This window comes from Sapajus apella, unplaced genomic scaffold (assembly GCF_009761245.1).
Source record: "Sapajus apella isolate SASKATOON/1434 unplaced genomic scaffold, GSC_monkey_1.0 scaffold46, whole genome shotgun sequence".
NCBI classification, from domain to species: Eukaryota; Metazoa; Chordata; class Mammalia; order Primates; family Cebidae; genus Sapajus; species Sapajus apella.
The window spans coordinates 4414700-4440582 of record NW_022436986.1 but is presented as its reverse complement, the minus strand read 5'-3'; the positions used below and the strand labels follow the sequence as shown (position 1 = coordinate 4440582).

The window sequence follows — 25883 nt, the reverse complement described above, 5'->3', positions numbered from 1 at the left end:
GAACAAAGATGGGTTAACGGGATGTACTTTTATGTGGCTGTTAATTTTAATCACATCCTGCAAGACATTAAAAGTTCAGGTGACATTTGTCAGCTAGCCAGCATTTCTCTATGAGTGACACAGTACACAGACCCACATCCAGAAGCAACCTCTCTGACCCAAGTAGTGAAACCAGAAAGCTGTCCAGCCATGGCAGCCACTCCCATCTGTGCATATTATGACACAAAATGACCAATTCAGTTTTCCTGATACCTAATCATTCAAAAGACTGGAATAGTTCTGCAGCTGTGGCGTTGTCAATGAAGCACATATAACATAGTCTCATGTACATCCTCCTGAAAATATATCGCACAAAAGCAAGCATTGTTGCCATGTTGTTAACGTCGGCAGACTCATCAAGCTTCAATGCATACCTCGGTGACTCATCAATCCTCTAACAACTGTGCCTCGATATCCTCTGCTATTTCATCAACGTCTAGTTTCAGTGCTAGCCAAAGGGGAACATGTGCTACCTTTTGAACTGCAGCTTAACTGTAGCCTCTCCTAAAAGTTCATGACAAATGTTCTTAGCAGCACGCAGGATCAACTCTTCAATACTAAAGGGCTTCTTACTTTAGCAATGCAGTTAGTTAATGGCTTCTGAGCTTTAGCAATGCAGTTAGCCACTAAGAATGAGATGTTCTCAGTGCAGACACATTTGATGAAGTGGTAGGTTTCAATAATTGCTTCTGTTCTTTGTGTTCACATATATTTCTTTTGAAACACTCCAAAGGATTGTCTTTCAAATGCAGGGTACTTGCTCTCCATGTGGTGAATAACTTTTTTTTTTTTTTGAGACGGAGTCTTGCTCTATTGCCTAGGCTAAAGTGCAGTGGTGCAATCTCGCTCGGCTCAACTGCAACCTCCGCCTCCCAGGTTCAAGCAATTCTCATGCTTCAGTCTCCCAAGTAGCTAGGACTAAAGGCGTGCGCCACCATGCCTGGCTAATTTTTGTAGAGATGGGGTTTTACCATGTTGGCCAGTCTGGTCTTCAACTCCTGACCTGAGGTGATCTGCCTCTGCCTCCCTAAGTGGTGGGATTACAGGTATGAGCAGCTGCACCCAGCCAGTGAAGCAGTTTTGAAGGTTTCATGGCTGTGTTGGATAGCTGGTTGCCACATATTATACAAAGTGGGCTTGGAGAATGTGAATCACCTGTTTTAATGAACCTGTAATTTAAATATCACTCTTGGTATTTTCTTTTCAATGAAGCTTTTTTTTTCATTGGCAGTCTTGTCTTCTATTATCTCATTACTGAGCCTTTCCCCCTTTTCAAAGCTCTCCACTTATACTTGTTTTTCACTTGTTTTGGCTAGGGTTAGCTTGTGGGCTTACCAAAACTGGGGCTAAGACAAATACGCAGTGCAGGAAAGAGGTGTGGATGGAAGTGGTAAATAAAAAAAATGGGAAGGCCACACATGGACTAAAATAAGTATCAGATTCTGACTTAAAGCCTGTCACCAGATGCAGCTGTATAACCGAAATACACCAACTCACTTGCCACTATAAAGCCTGCCAGCAGATACAGCTTAAATGTTACTTGCCACACACTGATAGGTTTGAGGAGTCTGCAAGAAATTGATTTATTATGGTCTCTGTGTAGTCAAACCTTTCTGTTAATCTGAATTTGCAGCCACTCCCCTGCACTAGCATCACCACCTCAGCTTCACCTCAGATCATTAGGCATTAGATTCTCATAAGGAGCACGTAACCTAGGCCCCTCACACATGTGCAATTCATGATAGGGTTAGAGCTCCTCTGAGAATCTAATGCCACCGCTGATCTAACAGGAGACGAAGTGCAGGCAGTAATGTGAGCAATAGGAAGTGGCTGTAAATACAGATGAGGCTTGCCCACCCTTCACCTCCTGCTATGTGGTCTGTACTGGTCTGTGGCCTGTGGGTTGGAGACCCCTAAAGTAGGAAGACTTAAGAACAGCAGAGTGGCAAGCCTATAAGAGTAAGGGGTTTACAGTTTAACACGCACAGCATCCTAACCTCGCTTGTAGGCTTCAGGAAATGCTTCCCAGGTCAGGTTCAGTGGCTCATCCCTACAATCCCAGTACCTGGGAGGCTGAGGTGGGAGGATCCCTTGAGGCCAGGAGTTTATGAAACAGGCCTTAGCTATAAATCTAATGGAATGCCTACATTAAAAAAAAAATTACACACACCCACACACACAATTTTCCTCAATAGTGAGAACATCAAGTAGCTTGAAATAGCCTGTCATGTGAGATGAAGTGCAGTAGGGCATAATCATGGCTCATTGTAGCCTCAAACTCCTGCGTTCAAGTGATCCTCCTCCCTCAACCTCCAGTCTCCTGAGTAGCTAAGACTCCAGGTATGCACCACCACACCTGGCTAATTTTTATTATAATTATTATTTTCTGTAGAAACAAGGTCTTGCTATGTTGCCTAGGCTAGTCTCAAATTCCTGGGCTAAAGCAATCCCGCCCCCCGAGCCTCCCAAAGTGCTGGGATTACACATGTGCCACTGCGCCCAGCCAACATCCAATAGCTTTCATCAGAGGCTTTCAAAGGCAGACATCAAGTTCACTGGATGCTGAGCCTACTCACCTTCATCCTCCTCCTCTTCATCCACACCATCCACCTCGGCATCTGAGTCAGGTGCTTCCTGGTCCTCTCGGTCATAGCCATCCAAGTAGGTAAGCTGGGGCAGGAGCTTGAAGACACTCTCTCGGTAGTCATTCAGGTTAGTAACCTCACAGTTAAAGAGGTCCAGGCTTTTCAGACATTCTAACTTTTTCTGAAGAAAAGGATCAAAAGACACAACTCCTAAACCAAAGGAATATAAGTAACAAACCCATCTGTTGAAGAGATAAAATTCTAGGCTCTATACTCAATTCCTGCTACCCACTCAGTCTTGTATATAGAAAAACACATCAAGTCTTTTGCAACCTTTATATTAGGTCACTAGACTTTAACTAGTCCCTCTTTCTCTACTTACTCTCCCAGAGAACTATATGTTTTTCTGACAGCATAGTAGTCTAAAGAAATATAAAATGAAAATAATTTTTATTATATCCAGATTATTTTCACAGTTACAAGACAATCAAACAGTTTAATACATTTAGTTGAAACAAATATTAACATTTGCATAATCAAATGGCCATTAAACACTTCCTGGGTATTAAGTAGTCTCTAATGTTCTGAGGTGATATTATAGGGAAAAATCCAGAGATTTATAACACAATCTCAAGGTACTTACAATTTTACTTAGAGCACAGACATGAAACACTAGAGGGTGAAATATAAAATATAAAGTGTGGCAATGCAGCTACTTTCAGGGAAGACAGGAGTCAACACAGGCTGGGGAAAATGCAGAGAGGCACAGAGTTGAAACTTCAGAAATACAGAGAAATATTGTACTCTTCTTTTTTAATTTTAAGGAAAAAGACTGACATGTTACCAGACTTTTATGATGTAAAGTTCTTCTGACTTTATTTACTATACCTTGAAATTTTGTTGCAACACCTCATTTCTTTGGAACCATAAGTTTCATCTATCTAAAAACAGTTAAGCTATAAAAACTTGGGGCTCAAATCAAGTTTTCTGAGTAGTCAAAGTACATAGGAAAATGTCTGTGTATTTACTGAGATCTTCATTTGTTATTATGTCAGTCTACTAGTAGTTCAATCCCAGGTCTACTAAGTTTTGATTAAGGGTAAATTAAGAGATTGAGAGGGCAGAGGTACTACTACAAGCAAGTCAGGAGATAACAACAGGAAGTGACAGCAGACCCCTGTAGGTAGAAGAGGGAGAAGCCTATGAAAGGCAAACCCAATGTCAAGTAGCACATAGCCCGGTGCCTTTCAGAATAGGGGCGGTAAGTACATTTATCTAGATAGTTTCATAAACACAACCTTTAATGGTTCTGAATGAAGAGAAAAAACTTGATTAGTATTCTTTCAAGAAAATAGTACTAAAAACACCCAAAGAAACCTAAGAGGACCGCCACATGAGTAATTTCTAAAAAATAAATGTTGATGCTGAACAGGCTTTGCTGCTTTATTAGGAAAGCTGTTACAACACTCACAAGGACTTGAGAAGAAATGCAGACAAAACAAAACCTTATTTTCAGAACTCAAGGTATCTATGTAGTTCTGAGGAGACATAAAACAATGTGAAAATCTGCCACAAGGCTATAGAGCAGGGGTCGGGAACCCGTGTTCCAGGGGCCAATTCTGGCCTACCACCTGTTTTTGTAAAATAAGCTCTATTGGAACATAGTCACACTCATTTGTTTATGTATGGCTCCTTATGTGCTAAAATGGCCAAGCAGGCTAGTTGTGACAAGAGACTGTATAAAGAGGCTACAAAGCCAAATGAAGCTACTATCTGGCCCTTAGAAAAAAGGGCTACTGACCCCTGCACATGAAGAAACTTCATCTTCTTGATCAAGAAAGAGACTCCCACACTTGTTTTATTCATGCAGGGAATAAATACAGCAGGGTTAGAGCAACAGGCACATGTTGCACCCGTCATAACACAAGTGTACAATGATCCAAGAGTCTGTGGATCAAACAATGTGCTTATATAGTCAGTTCCCTGATGTCTTAAGAAAGCTGTCCCCAGCCCTTCTGGTCATAGAGCTGCTTTTGTATCATGTAATTTTCAGATTAGGTTCCCTTCTGGTCAGGCCCTGACTTCCAGGAGCCCAAGTATGACTTCTTGCCAAAGAGGAAAAAAATGCTGCAATGCCACCCCAGACAGCTAGCTAGCATTCTGGCTTTCTCTTCACAAAGGCTGACTCTATGCCAGCTAAGATAGAACCATAAGTACATTTAGGCAGCTTTTCCAAAAAGGTTCACTCTCAAAATTCTCTACTTAAAGGACGAGCCATTTGTATTTCAGATTTCCTAGAAATAGGTGTATGAAAAGACATACAACCTCAGATATTTATCTAATGCTTTATAATACCACCAAAAGCCCTTTCTTTATCTAGTTTCATTGACTCTTCCAGTATACAGGGCCTCCAAGGCTCTTCTGTTTCTGAAACTGTACAATTATGTGAGATTTTTGGCTACTTCCTGGCAAAGCACCCATTATCAAGTAATTTGGACATGCCAATCAATAGGTTGGAAAATGAAATGAAAGCAAGTAAACAACAAAAATCCCAAATAACTATAGTACTCTGGAATTGTTCGAAGTAGTAAAATTGTGCTTTAAGGCCCAATAGGCACAAAATACACTACACACAGATTATTCAGGATCCCAATGTAATGTGTAAATACTGATAAAAAAAATTACAACTCTACCATACCAGAAATTTGATGTAAGGTAATAAGCTAGCCATAATAAACATTAAACATTTTATTAACAATAATTTTGCTTGCCTTCTTAGAATTTAGAAGGGCTTTGGGGGATGGTTTGGATGGCCCAGGTCTCTTAAAAAAGGTGTCCAAGGAAGTTTGAATTGATGCCTTCTTTGTCTCTCGATTAATGTCCCTGTAGCAAGCAGAGGCATTCACAATCATTGCATTGACTGTAAGAACTGGGCTCAAAGTAGACGGTGTTTAAAATGTATGTGGTTAATGAGGATGAGGATGGTGTTTTTCCCCACTGAAGAATACTGCTGGAAGTCAAAATGGACCCAAGATTTCCCCCCTTCACCTTCTCCTACAGATTTACTTAATTCCAAGGAATCCAAGTGCCAAGTACAGCAGAATGGTGGGACCCCAGGCTTTTCGAAATAGATCTGGTGTGTAGCCCCGTGGCTCTGACACAGGGTGTGTGACTCTGGACAAGGGATTCAGCCTCACCCAAGCCTTAGCTTCCTCAACATAAAATAAGGGCCATGCTATTTCTATCCACTTCATAGCGAAGTTTTTTTTTTTTTGACAATTACCAATAAAACATAAAGCACCCAATAAGTGTATGGGTATAGCAGATCCTCTAAAAATGGTAAACAGGTGAAGATTATTTTTCATCCTTCCACTATCCTGGGGGACTGAGACTTTCACGGCCATCAGAGGGTCCTCTCATACATTACTGACCAGATAAGGAAAAAGCAAACAACTCCCACACAGTATTTGCTTCTGCTCCATCTCTGTGTGCTACAACACTGAAAAAGGCTGCTGATAATCAAAGAGAACTCAAGTTGCCACGAGAATTAGGTAATGGCCAGTCATCAACTGTGAAAAGGCACTGCCTGCTACTCTGTTTTTTAAAAAAACTAGAAAAAAAAAAAGGGAGAAGAGTTTCTTATGCTCACAACAACCTACGATTAGTGTGTCTGTCACTGACCAATAAACACAGGCTTGGTGTAGCCCATCTGAATAGGAAAGCATCAGCAGTTAAAATTTGGTGCTCCTGTTGAAATTTGGGCATGAAATAAATTACAAGTGGAAAAAGAAGAACAGGTCCCAAGGGCTATGGAAAGCACAGCAGACTTGCTTTTTTTTTGAGATGGGAGTCTCACTCTGTTGCCCAGGCTGGAGTGCAATGGCATGATCTCGGCTCACTGCAACCTCCGCCTCCTGGGTTTCAAGTGATACTCCTGCCTCAGCCTCCCAAGTAGCTGGGATTACAGGCACCTGCCACTACGCCCGGGTAACTGATCCACCTACCCTGGCCTCCCAAAGTGCTGGGATTACAGGCATGAGCCACCGTGCCCAGCCCAGACTTAGATTTGAATCTCTACTCTTGCTATTTATCTGGAGCAATGTACTACAATGTACTACAATGAAATGTACTACATTCTCTAAACCCAGCTTCCTCATCTCTAAAAAGAGGACAGTCATTCTCTCTTCTCTGGGTTACATAAGGATACAATGGGCAAATGTTAATGTCCTTGGATGTAGTAAATGTCAATAAATGTCGGCTTAAACACTGGAAATGGGGGTTGGTTTGAAGGAAACAAAACTAGTAAGAAGCCTGAGTATCTAGGCATACCTGTAACAGGAAAAAAGGCCAGAATTCATGGAGCACTGGTGAGGCATTACATTTATGAGAAATATGAGCTCTTAAATATGGACAACTTAATGAAATGTAAAAATAAAGAGACTCAGCTGGACTTTGTGGCTCAGGCCTATAGTCCCAGCACTTTGGGAGGTCAAGGTGGGAGGACCACTTGAGGCCAGGAGTTCAAGACCAGCCTGGCCTAACATCTCTCTCTAAAAGAATACATATATTATACACACAGATTCAGTAAAAGGTGACTGAATCTGTATTCGTGCAGAGTCTCAATAATTTAGGAAGGAAAAGATCTTCTAACTCTTGACAAGAAATCCTTTTCATTAAAGAAGGTATAATTTAACTCCGTCTTCTCCTGAAATATCAACAGAGCATTTTATTTCATTATTATTTTTTTTTTTTGAGATGGAGTTTCGCTCTTGTTACCCAGGCTGGAGTGCAATGGCACAATCTTGGCTCACCGCAACCTCCGCCTCCTGGGTTCAGGCAATTCTCCTGCCTCAGCCTCCTGAGTAGCTGGGATTACAGGCACACGCCACCATGCCCAGCTAGTTTTTTGTATTTTTAGTAGAGACGGGGTTTCACCATGTTGACCAGGATGGTCTCGATCTCTTGACCTCGTGATCCACCCGCCTCGGCCTCCCAAAGTGCTGGGATTACAGGCTTGAGCCACCGCGCCCGGCCAACAGAGCATTTTATATAATTGATGTGAAATCCACATATTTTAATATACTCTGACATCAGGACAAACAGAGAAGAAATGTCTTACCCTCTAGGGTCTGTTCTGGATTCTGAAAGACAGCTCCTATATGCTATATAACCCTCTGCCAAATAGTACAGCCTATGGGGCTGGCCCTACAAACTGCATTAAGCCTCTCGTCTCCAGTCCTGCCTCTGGAAGCCCTTTCTGGCCTCTACAACTTCCACACAAACTGGACAAAAAGCAAAGTAAGTAGACTACCTTACAAAGCAAAGTAAGTACATTACTTTATTCTCAGAACTCCTATGTGAGGTAAGTAAGGCAGAGATTATTATCCTCTCTGCTTTAAATGAGGAAACTGAGGCCCAGAGAGAAGAAGCAGTTTGCCCAAGGTCACACAGCAAGTCTACAACCCAAGTGGCACTGAAACTTAGCTTTTCATATCTTATCCCAATATGTAAGACTGAAGAGTATCTTGAGGTTTCCATGCAAAACTCTAGGCACAGTAATCCAACTAGAACACAAGGTCATGAATTAGACCACCTAAAGCTTAAAATGGAGCTGTCTTTTATTGTTCCATCTACAATTCAGGTATGCTGCACAATATAAATAGCCTTTTCTGTTAAAGTATAAAAGTGCATAATGGCTTGGGCAGTCTGGGGAAAAGAATTGTAAGAGACATGTTTAAGGCTATATAGTCAACACATAAATTTCACAAGTGGACCCAAAACAAAACACCCCCAAAAATCCTCTTCTGAAGGATGCCATCACAATATCAGGCAGGGAGAGAGCAAAGACACAAGAATACATCTAATTAGAGAGGCCCAGATCTTTAAAATTGGGACTTCTATAAAAAGTAAAAAACCACCACTTTCTCAACCAATTATTATTGCCAGTAATTTCCCCCACTATAAAGAAATATGAAAATGAAAATGACCAGTAAGTCCCGCTTTCCAAATTCTTAACTACTTACCAAAGGTTCCAAGGTGCTGATATCTTTCAGTTTATTTCCACTTAAGTTTAGATGTGTGAGATTTGGAAGTTTTTCAGCTAACATATCCAGACCTCCAAAGATTCTATTTTCACTGAGTTCAAGCTGCAAGAGAAAATGGATACAGCACAAATACACACAGAGACACACATCATTTAAGGTATTGTAAGTAAAAAAGAGTTCTCAAATATTTACCAAGATCAAATAATCCCTATTTCTATTAAGGCATGCATGTTCATTTTGTTTAAATCCAAATAATTAACAGGAGAGGGTAAGGTTAGAAGTATTGTTTTCCTAATCAGCTGCTAATAACAGCTTAGTCAACAACCGGTCTCTAACATCAGTGAATAAATTTTCTAACTTAAAAAGTGGGTCAAAACCAATTAGAATTTTTTGACAAGTATTAATACCCCATACCTGCCAGAAAGGGTAAATGGTTTAATAGTCTGTGCATTCTGAGCAGCTTATTTTGTGGACCTTCAAAACTTGCAACGCCCACTTGAAACCTAATCTGATTCTGGACAATGCTGACATACACTGTGGAGTTCTACACCTGGAAGCCATCAGGGAATGTTGCTCTGAAAGCCACAAGAGAGACGGGCCCTACAAATAAGCCCATAAAGAAGCAGCCTCAGGTTTATGAAACCAGCTCCTTAGAGTCCACATCTTGCATAAACCTGGCACTAACCTTTATTAGAACCTACTTTAATTTCTTAGCTGCAGGTCAAGTAGCACTGGCAAGTAGTGTGCCAATGAGGGAATGAGCCTTCACCAAGGAATATTAGAATCTTAAAGTAGAAGGAATTGGAGCCTAGAAAGCATTGTGAAAAACACCTAATGCAAGCTTTTCCTTTAGCAGACAAGAAAACTCAGGCTACACAGCTGATTCTAATTCTCTATTTTAAACAACAACAGTAGTAACATTAACCCTTACACAGTATTTAAATGCCAGGCACTAGAAATACCTTAATTCATCTGAGCTCACAAGAACCCTATGGGGTAGGCAGAATTACCACTCCTGTTTACAGACAACAAAAATAAACTTCCCCAAAACCATACAGCTGTTACCGTAGTGGGCTTACGATTTGAAGCCAGACAGGCTGGCTTCATAAATATGTATGTCCTCCTTATTATGCTACATACCTAGAATAGCATGAAAGTGTCATGTAATGAAGTTTTTGGCATGCAATGAAATGTACTACATGATGCAAAGTAGAGTAACTTTTAAAAATATAAGTATTTGCTGAAAACTGAGTTGAAAAAAACAAGTCAGCTGCTTAAGGTGTTATTAAGTATTTCAGAAGAGGAAAATGTAACATTTCAAAACATTTTTCCCTTCCAATGGTATATTTTCCGTGAAATATCTAGTCATGGTCTAGGCTTAAAAATCTAAGTCTATAATCAACAGTCAAGTGTTAGCTTTATTAATGATTTCAGTAAATCAAAATAAAAACAGATCACTTTTCTTGACCCATATTTTAGACCATGTGGTTAGAAATATTACATATACATGTAACATCCACATCCTTTCAACATGAGTATCTTAGGGAGTAGGAATAACAAGGCAATATACTTACACATTTATTAGCATATGTATTTTGAAATGAAATCAATGTTTAAATTTAGAAAACTCTGACATTTATACACCGTTTTTTTTTTTTTCCAGTACTTATTTCTTGTTAAAAACAGGTTTGTGGGCCGGGCGTGGTGGCTCATGCTTGTAATCCCAAGACTTTGAGAGACAGAGACAGGCAGATCACTTGAGGTCAGGAGTTCAAGACCAGCCTGGCCAACACGGTGAAACCCCGTCTCTACTAAAAAATTAAATAAACACAAAAATTAGCCAGGCGTGGTGGTACATGCCTGTAATCCCAGCTACTCAGGAGGCTGAGACTGCAGTGAGCCAAGATCATGCCACTGCACTCCAGCCTGGGCAATAAGAATGAAACTCTGTCTCAAAAAACAGATAAAGTCCTTATCAGTCATGAGAACACTCAACGTGCCTTTAAGTATGATTCCCTCTCATTAGCCCTGTAAAAGAAGTGATTAATGTTTAAATGTTAAAAGTTTTAAGTTCATGTACTTAACCTCCCCACCCCCAAAACCAACAAAAACCAAAACCAAAATCCTGTCCTTCTCCTATAAATATGGTCACTGATAGGTTGAATTTCTGAGTAAGTGTGAGAGTACAGAGACCAATAGTAATTCAGGAAAACAGAACACAAAACACACACACTAAGGATCTGCTACCAACAAATTTATGTAAATAGATGCTAAGAAGCCATCCTATGTTTAAGTGGGCTAATCAGAGCTTCCAATGTCACTGATAACCCATGCAAGTATAAAAATACTTCTAGTTTTTAATTCATGTACTATACTTTTTTAAAAAAAGACAGAGTCTTACTGTTGCTGGAATGCAGTAGCACGATTTCGGCTCACTGCAACCTCAGCCGCCTGGGTTCAAGTGATTCTTGTGCCTCAGCCTCCCGAGTAGCTGGGACTACAGCCACGTGCCACCATGCCCAGCTAATTTGTTTGTATATTTAGTAGAGACAGGGTTTTGCCATGTTGGCCAGGAGGGTCTTGAACTCCTGACCTCAGGTGATCCACCCGTCTCAGCCTCCCAAAGTGCTGGGATTATAGGCATGAGCCACTGGCACCCGACCTCATGTATCATACTTAACCCATCCCACTTCCTGCAAAACAACAACAAACTTCAATACAAAAAAAACTAACTGTCCCTCTCAGAACTCAAGCAAGCTCTGGGAACAGCCTACACCTTTGCCTAAGTTTGATTTTGTTTCCTTCTATGTGTGACTTAGTTTAAAAAAAGGTACAACTTAAGTTTCCTAGTAAAGTGAATATTGAAATGGCAGAGAATTCTGCAATACTTATATAAGCACACATCTTTTCCTATATAATGGAAAAGGTATGAGATTAGGAGAGAGAGGGGTTCCAGTTTTGGCTCTAGTACTAACCACTTCTGTGGGTGGCTTTAGGCAAATTACTATACTTGTCTGGGACTGCTGCTGTGTCTATAAAATAAGGAGCTGGGTTCGAAGAGCAAAGTTTCTTCCAATTCTGACATCCTGGGACTCTGTGACAGTTAAATGTGCAATGACAAAAGAAAACATTTTTCTGTAGCATTTGGTCCTTTTTTTCGAAAGGATAAAGAACTGGTTTTATAACAATTAACAAATAAATTACTCACAAAACACAGTAATTATTCTTCCTAACTACTATTTACTGAGCATTCAACATGCATTATTTCCAAACATCACAGCAATTTTGCAAGGTCAGGTAATACCACCAGTTTACAGGTGAGGAAATTGGGCCTTAGAGAGATTAAGTTACCTGAAGAAGATCACCCATCAAGGAAATAATAGAGCTGGAATTCGATCCCATATCTGCCCAGTTCCAAAGGCCATGTGCTTTCTGCTATACTAAGTGCTTCCTTACAGGTAAAATCATACATTTTCCCTTCCCAGGATCATTCTCTTTTACTGTTAAAAGAAAAGCACTTACCTTTTTCAACTTAGGCAGCTTGGGGAGATTCGAAACTGAAATCAAGCCTACATTTATTAAACTGAGGAACTCTAAGTTCACAAATTCAGCTGTTAAGCCCTCAATTTTTCCATCATTTGATTTGCAATTGTCCAAGACAAGTTCTCGAACCTGTGGGTGACAAAGAAAAAAGAATAAGCTCTCAAAAAAATATTGAAAACAAAGAATGCAAAAACTTCTACCGTAAATACCCTGCAAAAACACCCATATATATGGGCAGCCTCTTAGACTTAGATCATAGTTATAAAAAGATAAAAAATAATTAAGCCTTCAGTAGCAATATACTAACAGATTCAAAGATGGAATATTACTCCATGAGTATAAAACAATCATTTTCCAGAAATGGACACTATACTTTAGATGTAAGTGAAGTAAGTGTATTCCCCTTATTTCTTTTCCCCAGTCTGTTCCCCAAAGGGCAGCTTTCATTTAAACACAAATATAGAGTGAAGACACTTTTTAGGCTAATCTACCTTAAGGCCCAGAAGATGACCACAGAAAAGAGGAAAGCTTTATTTTTCCTACCAAGACCACTAAGAGATTCTGGCTAGAGATTTCTGCACCAACACACTTTCCAACTCTGGTTTTATTAATCTTTGCCAAGATTATCTTGACACTGGGAAGAAATCAGGATGCAAGAGTCCTTAATTCAAAACAAAAATCAATCTGGGTTGCACGTGAGAAAGATATTTCTAGAGAACTGTTAGATAATAAATTTTCATTTTCAGGCTACATCTGGCCAGGTACAGTGGCAAACACCTGTAATCCCAGCACTTTGGGAAACCAAGGCAGGTGGATCACCTGAGGTCGGGTTCAAGACCAGCATGGCCAACATGGTAAAACCCTCTCTCTACAGAAATACAAAAATTAGCCAGGTATGATGGTAAGTGCCTGTAATCCCACTACTTGGGAGGCTATGGTGGGAAAATTGCTTGAACCTGGGAGGCGCAGTTAGCTAGCTGAGACTGCACCATGGCGCTCCAGCCTGGGCAACAGAGTAAGACTCCATCTCAAAAAAAAAAAAAAAAAAAAAAGCATCACATCTGATGATTTGAATTTTTGAAAAGTGATTATTTAAGAGTCTACATGCAGGTCTACCACAATAATTCATATTGCCATTCTTGATCACCCTGAAACTTGCAACTTTTTTAGCCCACTTTGATCTACTCACAGTGATGCAAATTACCGTTTTAACTGCACCAACAAAGGCAGCATGCCTTTGTAAAGAATTTTAGTGAACCTACCATATTTAATGGCATTAATCAAGCAAGTATATGGAAGATGCTGATACTCTGAAAAGAGAACAGGAGCTATTAACAATGTCCTCATCCTCTCATACAAAATCCAATAATGCTACTCTAATAACTGCTTTCAATTATGAAGTAAACATTTATTCTTCTACCACCACTCTCCTTCCCCCATTTACAGAGAAAGAAACAGATTTCAAGTCAGCAATACCCATAACATAGTAAATGCCTAACCACTTCTCACTACCCTGTCTACTTCCTCTTCAGAAGCCAGGCATACGTTTTACTCTTTACATCCACATACTTCTTCCCTCCCTCCTTTTACATCTACTTCCTTCCTTTCTCCCTTCCATTTTTCTTTAGATATCTCTGCCATTCTTCCTTTTTCTGATAAGAAATGAGCACATCTGAAAAAAATAGGACAACTCTGACAAAAGCTGGGCTCTGGAAACAGATGTCTGGGGTCGAATCCTGGTTCTCCTCTGCCACTCAGAACTTGTACAACCTTGTGTGAGCCAGTTCACTTCTCTGTGCCTCAGTTTCCCATAAAGTGGACATAACAGTACCTACCTCATGAAATTGTAGGAACTAGGGCTTGGAACACTATAAACGGCCAGAAAGTAAACTCTGGGTAAAGGTAATGGGAAATGTCAGAGAACTTTGCTGTATTTTTATATCTGTATTAAATTTTTTACAAGCATGTATTTATTCTGTATTTTTTTAAAATTCTGTATTAAAAAGAAACTAGGCTGGGTGCGGTGGCTCACGCCTGTAGTTAGGAGTTCAAGGCCAGCCTGACGATCATGGAGAAACCCCATCTCTACTAAAAATACAAAATTAGCCAGCGGTGGTGGTGCATGCCTGTAATCCCAGCTACTGTGAAGGCTGAGGCAGGAGAATCACTTGAACCTGGGAGGCAGAGGTTGCAGTGAGTTGAGATGGCACCATTGCACTCCAGCCTGGGCAAAAGGAGTGAAACTCCATCTCAAAAAAAAAAGAAAGTAACCATTAGTTTCTAAACTAAACCAAACTAAACCATAAAACCAACAATCCATTAAAATTTTTAAAATGTCAACTGTCATCACCCACCCATATAAAGCAGTATACTGCAATACAATCAAAATGTTCCCATTTAGCTTGGGAGATTTTCTATAATTCTGTCCAAAATAATCCAAAAATGTTACACAAAATGACGCCAATATCCAAAAAGTAAAGTGACAGTTGGCCATATTGCCTCCCAGCTCATGGAGTGAAATCACCTCTTAAAGACGTTTCTTTCAACCTGCAAAATTCCACTTTAACCATTGTAAAGGTGTCATCAAAATGTACCAGAGGACTCAAATTAGGGTTAAAACATGTTTTTGCTGGCTGGGCGTGGTGCCTCACACCTGTAATTCCAGCACTTTGGGAGGCCAAGGAGGATGGAGCACCTAATGTCAGGAGTTTGAGACTGGTCTGGCCTACATGGTAACTCCATCTCTACTAAAAATACAAAAATTAGTCAGGCATAGTGGCATGTGCCTGTAGTCCCAGGTACTCAGGAGGCTGATGCAGGAGAATTGCTTGAACCTGGGAGGCAGAGGTTGCAGTGAGCTGAGATTGTGCCACTGCACTTCAGCCTCTGTCTCAAAAGAGTGCTAGACTAAGCTTCATAATGGCAGGGTCATGTATATTCTGGTTAGCACTGTATCACTGAATATGAGCCTACATAACTGCTGAATGAGGAAAAAAAAAGGGTCACACGTTTGTCAGCAATACTGTACAGAGGTCTGTGTCTTAATTGTGAGGGACTAAGATGAAAACTTGGATATAAAGGGGACCAACTTTCTGATTACAGAGTATTTTTCAACGGCTAAAGAAATTAGTGTATGGATATATCACTGTACAATCCTCCCTGTTGAACATTTGTGCTTCATTTTCCCTACCATATCTTTTTACTTAAAATGTCTTCTGTATTTAAGACTGTGTCTTTAGAATCCATTGCTAAGTGAAAGAATACAAACATTTGAGTCTGTTATTACTTAAAAGTTCTTTATTTAAAACATCAACTTCTCTTTTAAATGAGTAGTTAACTTTAAGTGCTGCAAAATTATTTCCAATTTATTTGACTGTTACTTTTTGTAACCTCTCGATTATGGAAATTCCGGCTATTTGCATTTATCTTGTTCTTGAGGGTATCTTCTATTGTTTTTACCCTAAGTAAGAAAAAAATACCCCAGTAGAAACACTAAAAAAAGGCAGACAAGCTCTGAAAGACACAAATAATCAATACTAAAAAATATTGTTCAAGGCCAGGTGCTGTGGCTAGCACCTACAATCCCAGTACTCTGGGAGGCAAAAGTGGGAGGGCCACCTGAGCCCAGGAGTCCGAGAGTCACCTGGGCAACATAGGAAGACCTTGTCTCTACAATAAAGTAAATAATTAGCTGGGCATGGCGGCACATGCCTGTGGTCCCAGCTACCTGAGAGCCTGAGGCAGGAAGATCACTTGAGCCCAGGAGGTCCAGGTTGCAGTGAGCCATTATTATGCCACTAATGTTCCAGCTTGGGTGACAGAGACCCAGTTAAAAAAAAAAAAAAAAAGTTTGGCTGGGCATGGTGGCTCACACCTATAAATAATCCCAGCACTTTGAGAGGCCAAGGCTGGCAGATCACCTGAGGTAAGGAGTTGGAGACCAGCCTGGCCAACACGACGAAACCTCATCTCTACTAAAAATACAAAGAAAATTAGCGGGCATGGTGGCACGTGCCCATAGTCCCAGCTACTCAGGAGGTTGAAGCGGGAGAATGCTTGAACCCAAGAGGTGGAGGCTGCAGTGAGCCGAGATTGGACCACTGCACTCCAGCCAGGGCAACAGCAAGACTGTCTCCCCCACCCCCCCCAAAAAAGGTTTGATTATAACAAAAACTGCGTATTAAAAATGAGGTATCATTCTATTCTTATTGGAGGTGGGACAGCTAAGAGAGATGACTAGGATGGATACAAATGTAGGCGAGTTTGTTAAGTGACAGCGAGAAGTTCAGGAAATGTATACCTGAGACCTTTAGGCAACAATATATACTGGGATAAATAGGGCAGAGAGCTGTTGGGCTAGGCAGAAAAGGCATGTCCCTTGACTTTTCCAGGAAGGCTGAGAATGTAAAGAAACATGCTATCCCTAGAAGCATAGTGAGCCAACTGGGGAGTAAGCACCGAGGAGAATGGGCATTACTGCATAAAACAGAGACCACCAGAGGGCTGCACCCAAGGATAGCAGGTCTAAATGTTCTATCAGCCAACTTCAAGGTAGTTCAAGTTCTCAACAGGACCTTGGTGAAAAGGTACTCCGTGCTCAGATATCCTTTTAGTGGCAAAAAAGTGGCATTTGAGGTGCAGAAAAAGTGTATTTATATGTGCAACACACATACACATGTGTACTCACACGCAGTAATAAGTAACCAAGTAGTCAGAATTTAGGGCTTATATAACTAGCTTAGAAGAGGAAAGGATAGGAGGAGAAAAACCTCTTTTGGAAAGAACAGATTTCTTTAGGGAACACAAATGGGATTTTTAGGAGAACAAATGAGAGATCGAGTTTACAATGTCTATCTCCATAGGTATGAGTAGTCTTTGTTTTCTTAGGGCCATAAGACTATCCTCTCCCCCTCCAGAGATTTACTCTTGGCCTCTCTCCTGGGAACAGACTCACTCCAAAGGGATAATTTATGTCAGCCCTCATTTATGACATGTATTTGCTTTTAGCCAGATAAACTCCAAGTAAGCTTCTCTCTGCATCTGTTGAATCTCAAATGTCTTCAGTTTAAAATAATCTTTATATCAACTCTGGGGTTCTCAGTGGATCTCCAGAGGTAACTAAGCCTCATCTCTTCCTCATTCCTTCCTAGGTATAGAGATCCAGACTGCCGTGCAAAGGAGACAACAGCTTTGGAAGAGTATGGTTGAGACAGTGAGTGAGACTGGGGTCAATGATCACACAGCTTCCCAATCTAGATTCAGAATAAACCCTAATCCAAGGAGAAAAGGCCCTAATTTCTTCTTATATCTCAAATCCCCCCAGGGCTGCTGTCTAATGAAGAAAAGTTAGGCAGACACTTGTTCGTTTGTGCGTACATCTTAATCTATTTGATCTAAGAGTTAACTGTTAACTGGTCTTCTGCTTGTAGATGGACAGTTTAACTTTTGGGGCCAAATTCACTCCTCTTCTTCCCTCATCCTCCAATTAAACTTGCCTTTTCTCAAACACAAATTTAAGGTAAACATTTAAAAATGAAAAAGAAAAAATCCATACTATCTTCTACTTAAGTCTTATATTTGTTTTCTACAGTTACCAGCAAAACAGTAGTTTCCTATCGCTTTTTCATTGAAAAATCTGAACTATATTGTGGCCAAATACCTTTTCAGATCTACTTGGAGGATATAACAATAATTTATAACACTTTCTATGAAAGACAAAACACATTTTAAGCTCTAAATGGCAAATTCCTAAATGTCTATGAGGTCCTTCTTTATGAGTCTAGGTCAAGGGAATGACCCTAGAGATTGGAGCTGAGGCCACAGGATATGGAAACATTTTTTTTCCTTTCATACTCTCCAGCTTGCCCATTTGCCACTCCCCTAGCTACTATGAAAAAAGATCAACTACCTAACTGGTGGGGTGATGCTCTCCAATTATACCAGTTGTTTCTGCCATAAAGGGAGGAAAAAGTATGGATAAAGATCATTCTGAGTTGTCAACTCTTTTAATTAGAATAATACTGGTTATTATAGTAAGTGAAATAATCCAAAAATATAGAAAGTAACTCCTGCCATCCTTGCAATTTCCATCCTTCCAAGTTAACCAGTGTTCATATCCTCTACCGGTTATTTTAAAAGAATATTTTCAAAATAAGAACAGTTTTTAAAAAATATTTTTATTTTTGAGAAAGTCTTGCTCTTTCACCTATGCAAGAGTAAAGTGGAGCTTGGCTCACTGCAACCTCTGCCCCATCCCAACACTGTTCAAGCAAATCTGCCTTAGCCTCCTAAGTAGCTGGGATTACAGGCGCCTGCCATCACTCCCCGGCTAATTTTTGTATTTTTAGTAGAGATGGGGTTTCGCCATGTTGGCCAGGCTGGTCTCAAACTCTTGGCCTCAGGTAAGCCACCCTCCTCAGCCTCCCAAAGTGCCAGGATTACAGGCATGAGCCACTGCGCCCAGCTTAGAACAGGTTTATACTAGGGGGTCTCAAATGTGTTTAGGTAGCAGAACTGTTGACGTTAAAGAAGGAAACACCCATATCCTACTAGTGGTTATGTAAAGAAGGGAACCATTCTGAGAAGCAATTTAGTGGGGGCGGGGGTGGGGGAATCATATTATAAGATATTCATTTCAGCAGTATTTAAAACACCCAAAATCCCTGTGAACAACCTGGATGTTTAAATTATGATCTATGCAGGCATTAAGAAGTCCATAAAATAAAGACACACAGATGAAGATGTTCACTGTATTTTTTCTTTAAAAAAAAAAAAAAAAAGCAACAACTGAGTATCCGGATTATATGCATGAACCAAGTTTAGACAAAAATTAAACATTCTGGTAGACTATACACTAGTGTCTAGATGGTAGGTAAGGCATGTATGACATCTATTTTTTTGCTTATCTACAATATTTTTGACCTACCTATATCTAGTTTTCTTCAACAAATATGTATTATTTATACAAGGGAAAAAAAACCCAATTAGTTGCTATGCAACCAATTAGAATATCTGATTCAGCTCAAACATCACGATAGACACAACAAAAGAGGTCAAAATCTGGGGAGAGGGTGTAGATCCAAAAAAGATGAAAGTTAAAGACAATCTACATTTTTCCCCAGTAAACTGGAACTACATTAAGACTGCTTTTATTTCGGTATATGAAATGTCACATTCCAGCATACAGCACACCAGCATTTCACAGCGGCATAGATTGCAAGCTACATTAAGGAACTGCTTGGCTTTCTAACTTTGAATGAAAAACTCAGAGCTGATAGGAAGGCTGATTGTCCCCAGATGCGTGGTTAATGAGGTGCTTCTAACAGAGCACATGTTCAGTTTAATGGAAGGATAAGAATCCCACATAAAGAACAGGTATTCTTTTCTAATTTTGGAATACAACTCAATGTGGTTTATATCTTGCTACTCCATGTCAGTGTCTTCTCATCTTACTGACAAGACCTCCAATTTCCATGGTGTATATATGGTATATTCCAGCACGGTTCAATTTACTCTCAGTGAACTGACAATATTTTATATAAAATACTTCCTTGTCATACAAAATGTCTCCTATCCTTGTCTATAAAATGTTTTTAAATGGTAACCACCATTTTTCATGAAGATTATTTTAAAATGCCATCTTAGACCATTTTGTTCCACTATGAGAATGCACCCTGATATAAGCGCTGTTTTGGACTTAGAAAAAGAAATCAAATTCTGTAATCCCTCACCCCTTAGGGAAATGAGCATACTTTTGTTTATAAGGAACAGGGATATAGTAATAGGTGAACTTTAGAAGGCCCTAGTAACACTTTTGTGTTTACTCTGTTGTCTTCCGTTGTCAGAATACATGAGCCCAACTGAACAAAAGTGTTACTAGGGTCTTCTTCAAACTCCAATTTAAAAAACAAAAATCCATATACACAATAAAAGCCGATCTAGTCTTAAACAAAAGAACACATTTACAATCTAGTCTTAAACAAAAGAACACATTTACCCTTTTCAAACATACATCTCACTTGACTTCAAAATCATTAGGGTCAACCATGGGACACTGCTGTGTATTTATTTCAGAGCATCCCATTCATACTACAACAGTACAGCATACTACCTTCAACTGGGGAATGGCTTCTTCATGTTTCCCCAAATGACAAATCTGCCGGATCGCAGAGGCCAAGCCCGCTGTGCAGCAGCTGAAAATGTCACCAATTTCTGTGGTGTTTATGGTATGTTTTAGCACATCACAAATAAGGTATGTGACTAGCTGAGTGTGATTTTTAAAGGAGTGATCTTGGAGCTTTTTGTTTGCCTTTAGGACGATGTCTCTGTAGAACACGCTTTAAACCCTATAGAATTCACTTCAAAACCTACATACAGCATGTTTTCCTGAAAACCCTGCAGTTTTAGGTCAAAGTTATATTCGCCCAATTGGGTACCTAACTCCCACTGGTCTCAATCTCCCATTGGAGTCCCTAAGAGAACCTTCCTCTACACCCATAATCTCGGCAGGCTCCCGCAACCCACTGTCAAGGCCTCACAAACTCCCAAGTGCAAAAGGCACTACGCCACCTCAATGGATTCTCAGGCTTCAAATGCTTCCTTAATAAAGCAATGGATTCTGCAGGCCAGTGGTGCCCAACACACCACCCACGAGCCACTTATCACATTTGAGCACTTGAAATGTGGATGGTATGACCGAGAAAATTTTTAATTTAGCTGAATTAAATGGCTCTGGCCTGACTGGCAAGAGGGTGAAGTTGATTACCTCAATAATGAACACCCGGTCAGGCGCAGTGGCTCACTCACGCCTGTAATCCCAGCACTTTGGGAGGTCAAGGCCGGTGGATCACCTCAGACCGGGAGTTCAAGACCAGCCTGACCAACAAGGAAAAACTCCGTCTCTACTAAAAATGCTACTCGGGAAGGTGAGGCAGGAGAATCACTTGAACCCGGGAGGCAGAGAGTCGAGATCGTGCCGCTGCACTCCAGCCTGGATGACAGAGCAAGACTCAGTCTCAAAAAACAAAAACACCTGCAGATATACATGAATTTTTAAAGCAATATTCGTTCATATATGAAAACATCATCTAAGGAGAACGGCAGATCAACTGTTATTTCCCAGAAGGAACTCTACTCTGCAGAATTTTACAGACCTTCAGTTTGAACATATCCCAAAAAATTCAACTTCTAGATTTTATAGCATTTCTGAAGCCCCACGTGTGTACTTCTCTTGCGGCCACTTTGGCTAATTTGAGCTACTCCATATTCTACGGATTTGCAATTACGCCGCAATGGAAAAGTCTCGAATGAACACCTCAAGGTGAGAACGCCTCTCCTCAAGTTTTCCGGCGTGAGCTGGGCGCCCATGCGACAGGCAAGCACGTGGCGGGCACAAAATGTCTGACGGAAGGTCGTAAGAACGCCCGCGACCCTCCCTCTCCGAATCCCCGGAGCCGCCCACCCTCACGGGCCCGCAGGGAGCAACAGTGCCGTGCGGTGGATCCCGGTCCGCCCCGCGTTACTGGTGACCTCAAGGACTAGGGAGCAAGGATATAAAACGTCGAGCACACCAGGTAAACCCTGGTCGACGAATTCCCACAAGTTCGCGACTTGTTAACCACAGCCGCCTGAGGACACGAAACCAGGCTGCTCGCTAGCCCGGAGCGCGGCAGGAGGCCCTCGGCGGGAAAACCATTCGCCCACGGGGGCACCCGGCCGCGGCACTAACTGGCCCCGCGCCGGTCCGGGGAGCTCGCGGCGGCGGGCAGCCGCGCCAAACCCGGGAGACGAAAGGGGCGATTCCCACAGGCCGGACCCACGCCCACGCAGCCGCGCTGCACTAGCGCGGGCCTCCGGTCCCTACACCCCGGATGGCGCGCAGCCGGCCGCATCGGGCAGCTCTCGAGCACGTGGGAGGCCAGAGGCCGCCTAGTCCAGGAGCCGAGCCCAGCAGAGGCCCGCCCGAAATCCAGCGCTCCCGGCCCGGCGCGAGGACGGCCGCTTGCCGTTGCCCTTTTAAGAAGGGGGAGGGGGTCGGCAGCGCGCCCACGAGGGGATGAGTCGGCGGCTGCCGCGGTACGCGGCTCCCGCCAGTGCGAGCCACAAGCCCCGGCGAGGCTGGGGGACACACACCGAGAGCTCGGCGCGGGAAGAGGCAGCCGACACAGCCAGCGTCGAGGGCGGGCGGGCAAGGCCGAGCTCGTGGGCCCGCTCACCCGGCGGAGGGAGACGGGCACCCGCCAACATGGCGCTGCGGCGGCCTGTGGCGCGCCCCGGCTGGCGTGAGGAGCCACATCCCGCCCACACCGAGGGGCCAGCCTCCCGGGGCAGGGGTAGGGGCCCCGGGCTCCGTCGCCGCGGCGCGGGGGAAGGGCGAAGCCGTCGCCACAACAGTTGGCCCCGGCCGACCTGGGCTGCCCCTGGGAGGCCGGAGTGGTCAAGGCAGAAGACTAAGAGGGAGCGAGGGAAACAGGGGAGAAAGTTTTATTTTTAGGCTTGAAAAATGGCGGGAACCGCGTTCTTTTTTCAAACTTGGCCTCGGGAGGGGCGGCGGTTGCGCCACCTCCGCCGCCTGGGCCCGCCCCTCCCCCGCTCTGCGCGCCAGGCCGCGCCCGCCCAGGCCCCCAGGCGCCTGAGGGGGCTTCTCGCTCCCTTCAAAGGAAAAAAAGCCCCCTCCTCGCCCCACGGCCGCTGTCCTCGGCTGGGCCGGCGCCCACTGCGAGCCTCGGCCAGAGGAGCCCCCGCCCCGCCCCACCCGCGCCCCTTCCCCAGCCGGCCTGGGGCGCGCGGAACCCGGCCTGGCCCAGGCGGGGCTGGCCTCGCAGCTCCTCGGCAGGCCCGGCCTCCGCCCGGTCGCGCATCCCGGGAGGCTGCAAACATGGCTCCCAGCGTTACACAACCCCCGCCTCCCTCCCTCGCCGCCGGCCACCCGCACACGCGCTCCCTCCAGGGAAAGACCCCGGCGGGCGAGGCGCGCAAAGTTTGGTTTCCCCCACACCGCTGCCTTCCCCCGGCCGCCCCGGGGGCCCGCGGGCGGCAAAGAGTTAATCCCCGCGCGCTCGCTCCCCCCTCCGCGCCCGCCCGCCCGCCCGCCTTCCCTGTCCGAGCACACGAGCTGCGCTCTTCCCCGCGCCGGGGCCGGCGAACCCTCGGCCCGGGCCCCGCAGGTGGCCACCATTACATGCAAGTCATCGGGGGAGAGGGCGCCCGGAGGGGGCTCTGCTTACTGCTGCCGGGGTCCGGTTCCTCAGTTCCAGGTGGATCCTCCTCTTCATGTCCATGTTCCCCTCTTCCCCCCTCTTCAAACTTAACTTTCCGCGGCGGGGGCGGAGGGGGGAGAGGCGTCCCGGCCTGCGCAGCGAGGGCCGTCGGAAGGGTTTGCTCGCGGCGGAGGCCGGCTGCGCGGTCCCGGGCGGCTGGCTGCGTGCGGGCAGGCGAGCGGAGCCCCCGGAGCCAAGTTACTCACGGGAGCGGAGAGAAACCATGGAGGGAAAAGGGGGCTGGAGCGCAGCACTGGGCTCACTACTGCCGCCCCCGGCCGCGGCCCGCACTGCGTTTAAACCGGCGACGCGGCGCGGCAGCTGCTCGGCTCCACTCGGCACCGCGCGGCGCCGCTCGGCTCGGCGGCCGCGACTGCACCAAAGACGGGGCGGGGAGACGCGCGGCGGGCGGGGCGGAGGCTGGGGGAAAAGCGCAGCCAGCCTGGGGAAAGGAGTGACTTCCTCCCGCCCTCCCTCCGATTGCACGTGGGGCGGCTGATGTAAGACCTTCTGGGGGGTTTCCCCGCCCCCAGCCGAGCTGAGACTCTCTTTACACCCGGGCCTCACCTCGCCACCCCCAGAGCTGAGTGTGTGGCTCCGGCCGGGAGGTGAGCGGCAAGGGCTGGCGAGAGGCCTTGCAGTCCGGCTTCGGGGATCCCTAAAGCCCAGTCCGTCTGCGGAGTTTCATGGGGCTGGTCCGACGCCCGCGGAGGCGCGAGATGTGAAGCCCAGGACAGAGAGGCTTTGAGGTTCACCTTTTGCCTTCCACACAGTCTGGGGCCAACAGGCGAACCCCACTGCCTCCTTGGCAGAGTGGCGTCCAGAGTGGCGTCCAGAGTGTCGCTGAGGAACCTTCCCCCCACCCCCGCCACCTCCGTCGGGACGGAATCGCGGTCGGCTGCCCCTAGTAGGGCAGCTGTGGCCGCTTGCTAAGCCACAGAGCGGCCGAGCATCCCCACCCCCTCAGGGGATTCAGTCTCTTGGTTTTCTAACATTTTAATAGGAAGCTAGAGAAGGAAACAATTAGCATTTCTAATAGGGCCTCAGGGTTCCCTCACCCCGGCAGACTTTTTATCTCATTTATTCCTTAGGGCACCCCTGTGAGGTGTGTAAATTCTTGGTGGTCTAAGTTTCGTTGAAACCTGGCAGGCAGCCTTTGTCATGGTCTGGCTCAGAGGGTCCCAGGGGTTAGAGCACCAGTTCTGGGTGACTGTGCTTTGCAGACCACCGAGGAGTAACGTTATATTCATCGTAAAATAAGTAAATACATAATGTGAAATCAAATACAATCTGAGAAGATTGTACTGACAAGAAGCACCAAAAACTAAGAATTTAAAAGAGAAAAATGAAATTCTATACATCAGCATAAAGTTGTATGGAAGTTAAGAAAGTGCCCCCTTTCTATTTTACCTAAGTTTATTTAGTGGCAAAGAACCCAAACTTGGTTGCAAGCCAATTATATATCGGTTTTTAAAATACTGAGTAACATTTGAAGATGAAAGTTTTAGAAAGAGTATGGGAAAAGAAAAACTTTCTAGTAGTTCCTGACTCCTGTTGTCTCAGCAAACGTCTTTATGACAAGGGAAAATGGAGATAGATGTTCTCAAGACATTACAAGAGGTCTGTAGCTAAGGTTATGAGAACCACAGGGCTATGCAGTGAGGGCTTTTACAAAAACTACCAAATCGGGTTCATGAGCCAACAAGCGATTATTGAGCATCTGCTTCAAGGGCCTTTTTTTTTTTTTTTTTTTTAATTTTTTTTAAGACGGGGTTTCACCATGTTGGTCAGGCTGGTCTTGAACTCCCGACTTCAGGTGATCCGCCCGCCTTGGCCTCCAAAGTGCTTGGATTACAGGCGTGAGCCACCACGCCCAGCCAAGGGGCTTGATATTATTTCTCTAATTCTCAGACAACTTTCTTAAGTAGGTGATAATTTGATCATTTTACAGATGAGGAGCTTAGGCTCAGGAACCTTAAGCTGCATGTCCAGCAAGAAGCGAGTAGAATTTAGACCCAGATGGGTCTGACTCCACAGCCCACCATTTTCTGCTACATCATCAGTCTGGCTAGAGTGGAGTCATAGCATGGTGGGGGGCTGCTTTGGTGCCCTAGGTTGGGAACAGTTGCAGAGGGATTTTCATACTAAACAGCATCCAGGTGTCCTCTTGCAGGAAAAGCAGTGGAGGGTGCTGAAGGAATGTTAAATGCGGTAGCTCTGTGCTCGAGATTGGTAACCTGGCGGCTCCTAGAGGAGGTTGTATTAATCCTTAGCATCAGGACAAATCTTGAGACTCTGTCCTCTATGGCCAACTGGAGGATATGAAGGACTTTCCCCATGGTACATAGCTCACAAGATAGATGTGTGTTTTATAGTATTAAGCTACAAAGTAATTAATAAACATAGCCACAATG

General features: G+C 43.9%; 1 protein-coding gene and 1 long non-coding RNA gene across 4 annotated transcripts in view; one reads left to right on the top strand and one right to left on the bottom strand.

Annotated features, from left to right (window-relative positions):
- The window catches only part of LOC116524744, a 58309-nt gene extending 40741 nt beyond the window's left edge, over positions 1 to 17568 (top strand). The window contains exon 2 of the long non-coding RNA XR_004257471.1: positions 17362 to 17568. This is a non-coding gene — a long non-coding RNA (uncharacterized LOC116524744). The remainder of the gene's footprint in view (positions 1 to 17361) is intronic.
- Positions 1 to 23844, bottom strand: part of ANP32B (acidic nuclear phosphoprotein 32 family member B) — a 47301-nt gene extending 23457 nt beyond the window's left edge. Inside the window, exons 1-4 of one of the 3 annotated variants that reach the window (XM_032240159.1) lie at positions 23437 to 23844; positions 12191 to 12340; positions 8648 to 8770; positions 2616 to 2805 (exon numbers count right to left, since the gene is read on the bottom strand). In XM_032240159.1, coding sequence (XP_032096050.1) covers positions 2616 to 2805; positions 8648 to 8770; positions 12191 to 12340; positions 23437 to 23490 — 517 coding nt within the window. In that variant the 5' untranslated portion in view covers positions 23491 to 23844. Of the gene's footprint in view, positions 1 to 2615; positions 2806 to 8647; positions 8771 to 12190; positions 12341 to 22342; positions 22690 to 23436 lie in introns of those variants that run through there. The other 2 variants (XM_032240160.1, XM_032240158.1) reach the window with 2 other exon arrangements.
- Positions 23845 to 25883: the final 2039 nt, after the last annotated feature.